Raw genomic sequence first — 14,311 nt, 5'->3', positions numbered from 1 at the left:
TGTTTTGTGGTTATAGTAGGTTAAAATTAATTTCAATTGGTTCTGATATTCATTGAGCTTCCCATGACTGTTTGGCATAGGTAAGGTAAAAAAAATGTTTCAACTTTTGGTCATAGAAATTGTCTATGAGGTATTGTTTGACCCAGTTACTGGTATATCTTTGGATAACTAGGAGATCTACCCTCTCATTGAACAGATAGGAAGTCATTAATAAGAATTCAAGAATCTCAAGTGGAGCATGCATGCATTCTTCAAAAAGTGTGTAGCTTCATGTGGTGACTAGTTACTGACATCTTGCCCACTAAAGTTAATTTAACTAAAAAAAATTGGTCTCCCTGATCTCTTTTGTTCTTTTTGTAATGGTGATATTGAGAATGCAAATCATATCTTCAAGGACTGCTTCAAAATAGCTATTGTTTGGATTCAATGCTCTTTGAAATTAATTATTCGAGTTGCCTCTTGCCATTTCATTTGTAATCGATCTTCAAACTAACTGCAGCTCTCTCTCATGCCTTGTACAAATTATATTACATTCTTTTGTGGGCAATATGGGGTAGTAGAAATAATAATGGGGAAGTATGTTGTCCTACTCAAATTTCTACTGCTACTGCTCTTTTGATAGATTTTTGAAGGCTGCATTCTCCTAAACATGCTAGTAGTTGGAGACATATAAGACCATACATAGGCTAAATTCCTCTAATTTGGAGATGATATATAACACCAGCTATTGTTGCAATCTTTAATGAAGTGCCTTTACATTCCCATAATCCCCTAGATATAAATACTACAAGACAGACAACCACAGTTCTACAAGAATGCAAATGATGAATCGCCTAGCTATGACTTGGTCATGCCATAAACCAATGGATGCCTAAAAACTCATAAAATTGGATTGGATTGGTGTGTTTGGATGGATTAGAATGGATTGTGAACGCCTGTATTTAGTGATTGAAAGACAGGCAATAAACTATTGAATATTGAAGTGTCTAAATGATTATTGTTTGTGTGAGAGAATCTTTAAATATGTGTTGGTATACTTTATGAGTCGGCAGTAAGTCTCCACCTTTACACTCGTAACTCTCTTTCTTCACCATACCAAAAAGTTAAACAGACGACAGTTCATTAACTATCGATGAATTGTCGTTTGAATGAAAATGCTGCTATTGTCTAGTAGCTTGTTGACTGATTGACCTCATTCAGATGACAGTTAAAAACTAGGAAAAACTATTGTCTGTTCCAAATTCACACAACATATATAGGTAAGTATGTGTCATTTGAATATTTTTAAATTAAATTAATTAGGTTAAACTATTGTCTATTACAAACTCACACAACAGTTCGCTTATTGACTGTTGAGAAAAATTATATTACATCGACAGTTTTAGAAAAACTGTGTTGTGTGTGATGAATCTCAGACAACAGCAACACAACTATATGGTGTTTGAAATGAATATCACACTACACTATTGGAATGGCTCTGTTGTTTGAAATGAATCTCCAACAAGCGTTAGTGTTGTTTTTGTTGTGTTTTATGCAAATAAAACATCAGAAGATTTAGGAGTCTATCGTCCCTGATATATATTTAACAACTGTTAGTAATTTGTTTGTGTAATGGCATTTGCATAAGGTATAACAGTGAGCTGATGGGATATGTCATCTAATAGGAACTCAGACCACAGTTAGTAATTTGTTTGTGTTGTAGGATTTGCATAAGATATAACAGTCCGCTGATAGGATATGTCATCTAATAGGAACTCAGACCATAGTTTTTATTATATTTAGTTGTGCTAAATGAATCTTAGTCAACATATCATTGTTATATCTGTTGACTGAATTAAGTATCAGATGACAGTAATTTTGTTGTACATGTTAGATGAATGGAGATCACACAATGTTAAATTTGTTATTTCTGTTGTCTGAAATGAAGTTCAGACAACATGTATTATTTGCTGTTTTTTAGATGTGTTGTATGAGTGGATCTCAAACAATGGTTTTGTGAACCCTTCTGTTGTGTGATACCTTTGGACACTACAGTTATCTGATCTATATGTTGTCTAAATTGACTTTGCACAATTGTTGCAAATATGAACATTCATATCCCGAACAAATCCAAAATAAAACATTGTCATATGTCAATGTCATCTGTTCTTACATTGCCAATCCAAAACATTTCCAAAAGTACATATCCATATCCAGATATGATCAAATCCAGCAATTCTAAACCAAAGGCTAGATCTAGCAAGTAATAATATTGTCTATCTTGTAAAATCAAGGTTACCAAAATAATACACCAACCACTAACTAGACGCTATACTACAGCTTACATATATGTTTTAACAACAAATTTTGCCCACTCATTTCTGACTTCATCAATATGCTGCTGGGAATCTAACCATGTGTTGGCTAAGAAGAGAACAAACAACCGGTTTAAAAAATCTGTCATTTGACTAACTCAGACGACAGCAAAAAAGCATGTGTCATGTGATGAGTGTCATGTGATTAAATTATTCTTGTAGTGCTTAATGTTTTTTGTCTGTTTATCACTCTACACAAGCCTTCACCTTTCTAGTTATAGGGATTTGCTCAAATGGGCTGTCAGGTCCCTCTTGATGGAAGCTGCTAGGAACTTCCTCAACTTAGCATATGAAATTGAGATTCTTTTGCATTTGATTATAGATAATTATTGTTCTGCATTAATAAGATGTACCGTGAGATTAAAGCAGTCATTTTCCCTTGAATGAAAGTAGAAATGAAATTAATCACTGTCTAAGAGATTCAGTTTTTATAGTTTCTTCCATCTGGTTTTGGCACATTGATAGCAGTATCGAAATTTACAACATTATTAGATTTCAGGCATTTGTTGAGGAAGGATTGTTGTTGGGGGTGGATGCACCCTTTTGAGACAAAGGTTGGTGCAATCAACGATAAGGATGAAGAAAAAGGTAACTATTGTGTTACTTATTAATCAGCATGAATCTTTGAAGTTTTGAACCTGATTTTATTGATGATAGAAATGGAATGAATATTAGAAGAAATAGATCGAGACTATATATAGAATGGCTTAAAATATGTCCAACCACTCTTTTGTAGATTAGAGAAGTTTAAGGTTAGTTCCAAATCTAACTATCATTTGGTTATTTATGATAGGAGCATGAAATGCTATGTTTATAATGTTAAACTCTCTACACTTTGCTTAGTTAATTTTTCTATTGTTTATTTTTTTAATATTATTTTCTTATTTTAGGTGTATTTTGGAAGCAAAGGAGAAAATATAGGAGAAAAGAAGCATGAAAGGCCAAATCAAGAAATCTGCCCGTGCAAATCAGTCGACTTTGACATAACACTGAGAGCAGCTCAAGATGAACTAATGATGATCTTTATATTGGTGGAAAGCTTCAAATGTCTAGTTTCCAGAACTTTTTACAGTTCGTCAATAACATTTTTCTAGAAGATGGTATGGACGATTTAGTACAGGAAGGTCAAGCTGCGCATGAATCTGACTTTTGACCAGAATTTCTGTTTTAAGGCACAAATCACATCAGGAAGCCCATGGACAAATTTGTGCTTCATATTCCAAATAATATTGCACATGTGTCGCAAAAAAAGATTCTAGAGTTGACGTCAAGATTAAATTGGGAAGCAATTACAACTCATATGTGATAAAGAAAGATGAAATAAGGACTGGATATATTCCTGATTGCATAAATCTTTTCTTAGCCAAGAATAAGGAGATAAAGTCAAGAATATATTCAGCAATATTTCAGCAATTAAAATCCAACATTTATGGTTGATATCTAATTGCTTTTGGAGGCTTTTTATTGGTTGAATGACGCAGAAGAGATGACATGGAATTATTTGATTGGTTTATGTTATATGGACCAAAGGATTAATTCGTTAATTGCCTAAATGAAGTAGAGATGGAGTCAATCATCAAGGATCAAGGATGCTGTTCTCCTATATAAAGGGGTTGCTAACAACGTAAATCAGACCTTGTACATACCATTCTTTCCTTCTTTCACTCACAAAAATCAGATTCCATTCTCTAGTGCCATAGCTCTGCGTTTTCAACCAAGGAGAAGAAGAAGCGTGCAATACATCCTCTTCCTAGCCGTCCACCACCTTTGTGCTATCCTTAGAAGGTTGGTTGCTTTCAAGAATCTTCAAGTTCAACGTCTCAAAGCTCCTTTAATTTGTTCATCCTTCACGATATATTTTCATGTTTTTCTTCATGAAGTCTTTAGTTTTTCTTGGTTAGATTTCAAAACCTGTGTATTTAGTTAACATAACGTTCAGGGCAAAGTTTAAAGCCGGTTTATATGTTTTGATAATAAAGTTATGATTTCTATATGTTGATTTTTGTGTTGTTTATGTGAGATTGCTTAATTGATTTTGGATTATAGAAAACTTTTATGTATGTGTTCTTTGGTGGCCAACTTAAGATATATGCATGTAAATGGAACTAAATTTAGGTAAACAATTCACCTAATAGTTTTGTGAACCTATTTCAAAAGTAGTAAAGTCTTTGGACAAATGTCGAAATCAATTAAGAAGGACTGCAAATAGATAAGCTTTCTTATACTAGGTTGTGTACTTTGGTTGATCCTTTCTTTATTCTTCATGTGTTGAGTATGTTCTTGAGTAGCTAGATTTCTAGACTATGATTGCATGTTCAATAGGTTTAATTTAGGTGCTTTCACTTAGATTAAATATTCAAGGAAAGTAAAATATGGGAAATCGTTTGCTTACTAACATTTCACATGGTCGACTTCTTTCTCATGACATAGATAATCAACTCTAAGAATTGTAATTTGTTTTCGATCATATGGTTATGGCTTTAATCTTTTTCCTTGCGTTTCATCTCCACTTGTATATGTATTTTACGTTTTTATTTTGTTTCTTTTAATTTTTGATTTCGAAACCTAAAACCCCCAATTTACGTTTTCATGTTTATATTCTTTTATTCTTTTTTTTATTTCTGTAAATAATACCTTATGCATACTTTAATTCTTTATTTGTTTGCATGATTACAGGTGTACCCTCAATCTCTAGCTTGAATGATCCCTACTTATTCTATACTGACAATTGACTTTTTTTTTAAGGTTAAATTGCATGCTACTTTTAGCATATCACTTTACAGTTACATTAAAATCTGATCCAACCCTAGCCTTCCTTTGATAACTTTGCTAATTGAAATGCAATCCTTCTGTTCAAAGTCTACTGGAAACCAGGCCTACTGCATGTTGCTTGCTAATAGTACTTCATTTTGTACTAATTTCCAGAGAAAAGAGAGACTTGCATGACCAAATTTTGGAGTTGTCAGTCTAACTCTTTATCCTTTGGAGGACCATGCGCTTCTGGCTGGGGAAATTACTGCATTTGTAGGTCTTGCCCTTTTTGCAGTGGTAGACTTCAACAAGTGAAAGATTTGAACCAATCATAACTGTCTCAATTTGTATAATAAAGCTATTGTATTCAAAGTTTGTATATGTAATGCCGACATACTACATTTTGCTATTACATATCTAGTACAGGCAACCTATACAAGTTCGTTCCCCCTATGTTAGAGATACACAATGTGGGTCCAAAAGCAATAGTTTTATGTTTAATTAAGTATGCATAGTGTATGCCTTGGTCTATTCTTGTTTGCATTCAACATCAACATCTATTATCTATCTGTTCCTGCTCTCAAAATGATTGATATCATGTTGCAGAAAAGAATAAAAATATAAACAAGTTAGTTTCTTCATTACTATCATCACTTTGTGTAATAATATAGAATTGCTTGACTATAGTGGTCTGGCAGCCATTTTAGAATGTAGAACTGAATTTTGTGGGAGTGGTTGCAGCAATTTGTATTTTAAAATTTCAAGCAGTTGATGCTGATGTGGTGAAAATTTGAAAGCACAGATAATGAGATGATGCCGATCCCAGCTGACAGCCCCCTTGAAAATTTTGCTTTTGTGGTTGACAATATGAACATGGAGGAACCGTTCAAAATAATGGATAAACCTAATCAGGACACCTTCTCCTTTGTTGTTTCCTTTAATCTGAAATACTTGGATTTGAAAATGTTCGTAAACATGATGAGGTGGTTCTTCAAATGGATATCATGTTGCTGCGAATTCATTGAGGAATTACTTCTGGGAGAAGTTCATGGGATATACATCATACCACCGAGAGCTCGTCCTTGAAAAGATTTGGTTTTTATTTTTCAGTTGATATCAATACTGGAATAAGATAACTTTTTAGAGGATATTTTGCTACTTGAACTTCTATTTTCTTCTGGTATGGAGATAATAGAATAGTTCAAATCATTTTGGTTGCTGTCTTTTGGTTGATTCCAGTATTAGCCACATATGCTAGCAATAAGGTTTTTTGGTCTATGTGTCATCAAGTGTTCAACCTTGATCTCACGCGTGCCAAATTTCCTCAAATTCATGTTAAAAACTGCACATACACTTGGTTTTTTTACCAAGTCTCAAAAATTTGCACTATGTTTTAATTTTGAATTGCTTCCTAATGTGGCAAGCTTATATTTCTAGAATTTCAGTGTTTCTTTGAGCTTGAGTGTTGGTATTAATTGCTTTACTATTATATTTGTGTCACTAGCCAGAGTAAAACAGTCATTTATGCTTCAAGCTTTGTGCCATTAGCCTGAAATTAAATTCAAAAGTTCAAAAGAACAAAATGTTAGTTGAGAACAAGATTTATAACATTGCAGGTTCTATTCTGGGAACGATGCATGCCAGCTCATTACATAATACATGGTATTTGTGTATGAACATGTGGAGGCTTACTGTTGGTTTACCCAATTTGTGTCCTGCCATTGTTTCTCTTTTAATAGGAATACCCAATTTGATTGCAAGTGTGTAACTGTCTACTTTTCTTACTTCGGCTCTAGCTCTGAATGTAATGTAAGTTAAGGTTCTGCTGCTTCTGTTGGTTTATATTTCTCTTTTCATCTCTGTCACAATCATCCCGAGAGATTCATCATGATTATAACAAATCTTCTGTGCTATTATCTTTATATTTTGTTTTGTTACATATTATTTGGGAAATTTTCAATTGATTTACTTGTTTTCATCTTAATTTTCTAGCCATATGAGGTTAATATGGAACACTGGAAGAAGCGAGATCTGACTTCTATTCGTCAACATTAGGCGGTAGCCATGGGAGCTTTCACAGGGATCGAACTGGAATTGAGTTAGCAAGGCTTACACTCTGGCATGCTCAGACTCTGGAGGAAATGATGATATTTTATGACCTAAGCAATGGAGTGTTATGCAAGTTAAATAGAAGGATGCAGGTTAATGAGGTTATGAATGCCATACTCGTCTGGAGAAGTTCAAGTAATGTGGTGATAAAGCTGCATTTGATACTTTTTAGACTTTGTTTATGTTCTTCCTACTACTCATGCATAAAATATCCAATTTGGAATTTCTATCAGAAAAGACTGTATTATACCTTCTGCTGGTTGTTTACTGCTATGTTATTGCAAAAGTTGTGGTATTCTTCTGTAGTAATTGGGATCTGCCACCTAGGTCATGGTCGGTTAAAGGCCCCATTTGCTCTAGTGATTTAGGAATGGATAGTGTTGCTGAAGTGCAGGGCCAGTCCTGAGTCTTTCAAGACCCCGGGCGAGAATTATCGGGCCTAACTTGCATATTAATATAAGTCTTGTAAATAGTCGTTGATTCACAAGACTTGTCAGAAATCGAGTGCAATAAGATCTATATAAATTCATGTTTCAAAATTTATTGAGGATTAACACAACTATATATAAATAATATATATATTTCAATGGAAGTATCAGACCCTACTGCAAAATTTCAGCAACCAAAAAAACCTCTATTGCAAAACTCAGCAAAATTATAAACAAAACGTGCATTAGTATGGAGGGTTAACCAAACTCATCAAAAAAAAAAAAAAAACAAACATAATCTCTTTCTAGAAAAGTTCTTCTACTTCTTATTATTATTATTTCAAAAACCCTAATTTCTAGAGATTGCAGCAAAGAGAGAATAAAAAAAATCAGAAGAAAAAACAATAGGGAAGAATATATGATGAGGCAATGACTCGATGAACTTGTGAGGGAAGAGGGATTGAGAGAGATATGGAGGGAAAAATTGAGAAAAGAGAAAGTATTTTCTTGTTTTATGGAAGAGAGAAAGAGGTTGTAAAGAAAAAGAAAAATGCCTAGAAGAGAGAACCTACTTTAATTAGAGTTTCCTTGATTCTTGATCAGTTTTTTTGTTTTTCATCTCTCTGTCATTGCGAAAATGGCATCATATCACACACACACACACACATATATATATACGCACACTAAAATAAATTGGGATTTTAAATTTGGTGCCCCCTTGGATCTGCGGCCCTGGGCTATCGCCAACGCTGCCCAGCAGCAAGGGCGGACCTGCTGAAGTGATTCTAGGTGTTGGTCTGGAAATTGTGTAGTGATGTACACAGCAGACGTGAAGGTGATGAATGTTGATGCTGTTCAGGTGGAAGCAATGAGGCTTTGGAAAGGAGTAATGTGAGCCTGACGACATAGCTCTGACTATCAAGTTTTTCCTCAAAATGACCCTAGACAAAGTTTCATTCTGTGGTTAATGCAGGCTCTCGACTCTTGATTGTCTTGCTTGGTTTGCTCCAAATGCCAGTCCTATTTGTGTTCTATGTAACTCTTCCTCTAAGTCCCATCCTCACTCTTTTATTCATTGTCCTTACTCCTCTGCTAATTTGGTCTTCTTTTAGGCCTTTGTGATATTCCTTGGCAAACTTTTGCCTTGCCTTCTTTGATTGTGGTGGCTTCTTCTATTTGGAAAGGCTCTTTGCTCTAACACTTTCACACAAAACTATTTACTTCCGCAAGTGGCTCTGCACGGCAATTCACAGTTTTACGGCTACCATTTCAACTAGCTTTAGTCGATCCTTCCAGAACTGTGAAGTTTAACCACAGGCACTGTTTCAAGTAAAACTGCATAAATGGGTGTAAGCATCTGATGATTGGGTTGACTTAACCTAGATTATATTGTAGAGAGCTCTCTCTCTTATCAAGTTATCTTTCTAATAAGCAATTCGGCTGACATTCTGAAGTAGGTTCAGCTTCTTCCACCCAAAAAAAAAAAAAGTTGAAGCAATAGCATGAAAAGCTTTCCTCATTCCTCTTGTCCCCGAGATAACTTCGTCTTACAACAAAAACCTTCTCTTATAAAAAGACAATTTATGCCAAACATAGATGAAGATGGAAATATAAAAAACAAAATCCTGAATAAACAAACTGATTTTGATCCTTTAGTCAAGTAGATGAAGTGGAGGCCGCCTCGTTTTCTTCAGTCAAAAATGGAATAGGTTTGGTTGGGGCTGGCAAGCGGCCAATGCTGTCAACCTTATCCTTCTGTTTTGGTGGAGGTCTGGCTGCTCTTGGCAATAATCTCCCCTTCTTTTCAAACCACTCAGGTGTGAGCAAAGCTCGAAAGCCTAACTTGTTGTAATACACTCTTCTGACAGACCCCCCTGCAGCTTCAACTGCATCCTTTGCCCTTACGGTGACACGTGATACCTGTAAATGTCATCTGTCAGTTCAGTTTCGAGTTGCATGTATCAGGTACGTCAAGGTCCACAAGTATAAAATAATTACCTGGTTAAAACATTATGAGCCACCACTTAAGACTGACTAAATTTTATATGACTTGCCATCACTTAGACTGACTAAATTTTATATGACTTTTCGACATCTAGGTATTTTAAATTCGATGGAAACTGAAGTATGAATCAGTAAACACTCCCAAGTATAATTATAGACTAGGGAAAATTTCACAAATGATCACTCAACTATGACTCATTCGACACTTTGGTCACTAAAGTTTCAAATATATCACTTTGGTCACTCAACTATTGCACTGGCAATCACTTAAGTCACTTTGTTAATTTTTTTCATTAAAACAAAATTATAAAAAATACTCTTTGAGTGACTTAAGTAATTGACAGTGCAATAGTTGAGTGACCAAAGTGATATATTTGAAACTTCAGTGACCAAAGTGTCGAATGAGTCATAGTTGAGTGACCATTTGTGGAATTCTCCCTATAGACTATAGAAATCATCATACCACTGGATCAACAGCATATGGCAATATATAAAATTTAATCTGAAATCACTATTCCTTAGTTCAAAGTTCAGCACTGATGTGGGGAGTCACTCCCAACATACACAGTTTTAAGAAGAATGCAGCATTTCAAAAACAGAAACAGTGAAGAGGCAAGCAAAAAAGATGTCCCAGCCACATAATACATAGGTCCTCTTTTTTGGTCTGAAATACATAGGTCAATAATGTAGAAAGCACGGGTGAACACATACCTCTAAATTAATTGGCCACTTGATGTGTTCAGCGCCACGTCCCATTAATCTCACTCCATCTTTTATCTGCTTCCCTATTGCCCCTGTATCCTATAGTAGTGGTAATTAGCAGATTGAACTCAGTCAACGAAGGAAATGGCATGGTCCAAGAATGAATTTACTGTACCTTGAGAGTCTTCATTGTAATCAACTCTGAAGAATCGATCTTCCCCGCATTTATTAGCTTGGCAATCTTTCCTAATCCTACTGGCTGCACAAAGACATGCAAGGTATTATCGGAAAATGAAAGGAACAAAGGTGAAACATTTAAATTCTCCATAAATGATTAACATAGTAGAACTGGCCTCTGAAGGAAAAACAGGATGAAAATCAGATAGACACGCCCTCGAATTCTGCTTCAAAATATGGATATCCATACTACAGAACAAACAATAGTCTAGGAGTTCAAATTAGGTAACACCAAGGATTCAGTGCCTTCTGAGGCAACAAACGTAAAAAGGATACTCTCATATATATAGAACATGCAATCGCAGACACATCTATACTTAAAGAAAAACCCACTTGGCATAATCTTTAAAGTTCAAAGGGTATCCATGTTAGCGCAGAAAAGTAAATATTCTTCAAAGGGTTGAGGAATCAGGGTACACCACTCTTTCAAGTTTGAAAAGATTGTCAACTATGTTCCTGTGATAGTAAGATAAGAAGGATTTTAGTATCACAATACATCTGCAGATAGTTTAGCTAAGGCATGAAGAGGGCAACAAGCATGAGGTAAACGCTAGAAGTAGAATGCTTTCTCTCACTTTCTCCACCTCCAAAAGTCTCAACAACTCAGTCAAACCATTCTGCCTCCATAATTTTGCGGAGAGACAAGCAATTTTTCAAGTTTTTTATTTCTGAATTATTTGTTGAGGAATTTCTGGGTTAATTTTTCTTATTTTTGCTTTAAACTTTGGGTTTCTGATTTATTGGTTTCTTGTGGTTTTTCAGATTTGGTATCATCTATATTTCTTCTTCTTCCTTTTTCTTTGGTCCAACCCTCAACAAACCAGATGAGAGTACCAGAAAACTCTAAATTTTGAGATTTTGGTATTGATTTCCATTGCACCAGAGGATTTTGGTATGATTCCCAAAGCACCCGATATTGGTTACTCATCTGGGTTGTGTGGTTCTTTCTTTCTTTTCTACTTCTTAATTCTTTCTCGTCTGGGTTAAACCTTCTTAGTACCACTGCACCAAACACAGATCAAACTCACCTTATTCAAGCCTATACAAGTGAGGGTTGGACAAGCACTAAACATAAAGAGGTCCACAATTACCACAAGTAACAAACGACCCTGGGAGGTCATCATAGGTCAATGGGTTTGCATAACTTCAGTGTTCTACTATTTATTACGGGGTTTTAACCTACACACATCTCTACATGTATACACACAAGAACCATGGGCATCTGACATAGTACATGATTAGTATCCCAATAGCATATCCTGTTAAATATATGAACTTTAAAACTTCATTTGAAATACAAAATGACAATAACTACCCCAATATCACTCTCATGTTTTTAGTACATAAACTACGACAGACCCAAAATAAACTAATAATTCAACTTCCCTTAATAAAGTGAGATCACTGGTGCTAAAATTTATGCAAACCTATATCCAGTATACGAGTTCTTTCATGTGGTTCACACCTAGCCAGTGAAAACAACCTCCTTTTCTAATCGCTCCTCCTCTACTGGTTGATTGTGCATTGTATTCCAACAAAAATAATCTTCTCAGGTAAAATGCAAGTGTTTTCTAGTACGGAAAAGTTCGGTGGGATTCGAATCGAATCCCCTCATTTAATATCTCCAAAGCTAACAAACCCTTTTCTCTTCCTCTCGAAAAAAACAACTTAGAACACATCCAATCAATCCAATTGCAGAGCACTCAATACACAAAAATGAAAACAAAAGGCATGAAAAGGGGGGTACCTGAAAAGTGAGACTAAAGGGGTTCTTAAACCCACGCTTGGGCAAACGACGTCGCAGCGGGGTCTGTCCACCTTCGAACCCCAACTTCCCGGAGCCCCTGGCCTTCTGACCCTTGTGGCCTCGCCCAGCCGTCTTGCCTTTCCCCGACCCAATCCCTCGGCCTTTCCTGGTCTTCTGCTTCCTGGGCACTTTGGGTCTCAGATCGTTCAAGCTCAGCAGACTACTGTACGCCCTCACTCCCTGAACAATCCCCAAGGCTGCGGCGGCTTTGCCATTGCTGCTGAAGCTAGGGTTAGGGTTGGTGCATTGGGCAAGGAAATGTAGGGAGGATTGGGGCGAGGGAGTGGGAGTGAGAGTGAGAGTGGGTTTGGGGCCGAGGATGGAGGTGGAGAGAAGGGAAGTGAGTCTTCTTCTGAGCAACATGGTCGGTTGTGTTGCAATCAGAATCAATCACTGGTTTTGATTCTGTTTCATTGAATCAGTGAGTTGAACAAGATGGGTTTTTGGGGAGGAGGACGAGGAAGGGGAGGGTTTAACAATTTGGGGGCTTTTGGGAGTATTTGAAGCACAATGCCCTCACACTCTCACCTTTTTTGCATTTTTCTCTTTTGTGCAGTAAACTATATGAAATTGATGCCCCTCTAACTTTCTTCTATTGAAATTAATCTCCCTCTTTTTTAAACATAGGCAAATTTTTGTACCGAGCTTCTTAAGCTTTTTTATTGTATGATGCCACGTGCCTTAAATCACATTTAATGGCTCCTATTACTTGAATTCAATTTTGACTTCTTCTTTTTTTGGGAGGTAGGGCTAAACCGCTAAAGGTTGCTCTTAAGTCATAATTATTAATGAAACCATAAAATATGGGGGGGGGGGGGGGGGGGGTAAGAGAACGTCTCGAAATAATATTATGAGTCCTTACTAATCCTGTATATTCTAATATGCACCGATTAGCAAAAAGTGCACAATTGGCTACTCTATTTGCTTTACAATTTTTACGACATACCGGAAATATAATGCTCACGCGAAGCCATAATACACTAAAACCAGTTTTCCCACTATGTTGCTACCGAAAAATGAATCTGGTGACACTTAGTTTCATCCTGCCACTAGGAGGCTGCAATTATTTGACGATGGAAGGAACTCATGCCGTCCTAGGCCAGACACGGCACTCAAAGTGCACAAACCGAGACTACGCCCACCTCACACTACTATCCTAAAGAAGGAATTTATTAAGAGCTCAAAGCCACCTAAAAATAAAAAGCAAAAAGCAAGCAAAACAGAAAAAACAAAGTAAATGGGCCTAGGTAAACCCTGGCCCAATAACCATGAGGCCAAGTAGAAGCCTACACGCTGTCAGCCCCCACCGGAAGCAACCTCGCCTTCATCCCTCCACCAGCACCTCCTCCACTCCCTACCCGTGGCAGCCCGTCCCCAACAACTCTCAACCACCCAGAAATCGACGTTAACCACCGCCATCCGCCCAAAGCCTTCCACTAGTCTACCCTACCATGATCAGAGCCGCCCAAACCATCCTCTCTAATGCCGCTGTCTTCATCGTCGATGCACGAGGATAGGAGATACTACGATTTGAGTGTAGATCGCTCAGCTCTACCCTTATTCCACTACCCCAACGCCTTTGCTTATCACCCACTTAGCATTGCTTCCAAACGGCGGTGACAGGGTACGAACTTGACCCCTTATTGCCTTCAACTTGCAGACCTCGCTGCAACCATCACCAACGGACAACCAGTCCTGTCTGGCCGGTTGAACAACGATGTCCCAAGGACACGCAGTCAAACAAGGAATGAAACCTCATTATGAAACCAAACCCTAGAGAGAGAGAGAGAGAGAGAGAGAAAACCAGGTTGCAAGTTCTTTTTTTTTTTACTTAGCAGTCCATCTTTTTTGCATTTTCCTTATTTTTCTTTTCATCAAAACTGAAAATAGTGAAAATACAATAACTTCTCTCTCTTCTC

The 14,311-nt window shown here is 36.6% G+C and overlaps 1 protein-coding gene across 1 annotated transcript; it reads right to left on the bottom strand.

Annotated features, from left to right (window-relative positions):
- Window positions 1-9,131: 9,131 nt before the first annotated feature.
- Window positions 9,132-12,920, bottom strand: LOC112201870 (50S ribosomal protein L15). The gene is made up of 4 exons (XM_024342793.2): window positions 12,333-12,920; window positions 10,524-10,607; window positions 10,358-10,447; window positions 9,132-9,562 (listed from the first exon to the last, which is right to left on the bottom strand). Exons 1-4 carry the CDS (start codon window positions 12,753-12,755, stop codon window positions 9,299-9,301), a joined length of 861 nt encoding a protein of 286 aa, XP_024198561.1. The 5' UTR covers window positions 12,756-12,920; the 3' UTR covers window positions 9,132-9,298.
- Between the last annotated feature and the right edge of the window lie 1,391 nt (window positions 12,921-14,311).

Source organism: Rosa chinensis, chromosome 5 (assembly GCF_002994745.2).
Source record: "Rosa chinensis cultivar Old Blush chromosome 5, RchiOBHm-V2, whole genome shotgun sequence".
Taxonomy (NCBI): Eukaryota; Viridiplantae; Streptophyta; class Magnoliopsida; order Rosales; family Rosaceae; genus Rosa; species Rosa chinensis.
The sequence above is the reverse complement of the archived record's forward strand: the minus strand, read 5'-3'. Positions and strand labels throughout refer to the sequence as shown.

Bases quoted from the DNA above. Each gene is read 5' to 3' on its own strand.
- LOC112201870 (XM_024342793.2), bottom strand. From the start codon at position 12,755: ATGTTGCTCAGAAGAAGACTCACTTCCCTTCTCTCCACCTCCATCCTC. The intron at 10,608-12,332 runs GTACCCCCCTTT...GTCTTTGTGCAG, and splicing joins CCTTTAGTCTCACTTTTCAG to CCAGTAGGATTAGGAAAGAT. The intron at 10,448-10,523 runs GTACAGTAAATT...CCACTACTATAG, and splicing joins TTACAATGAAGACTCTCAAG to GATACAGGGGCAATAGGGAA.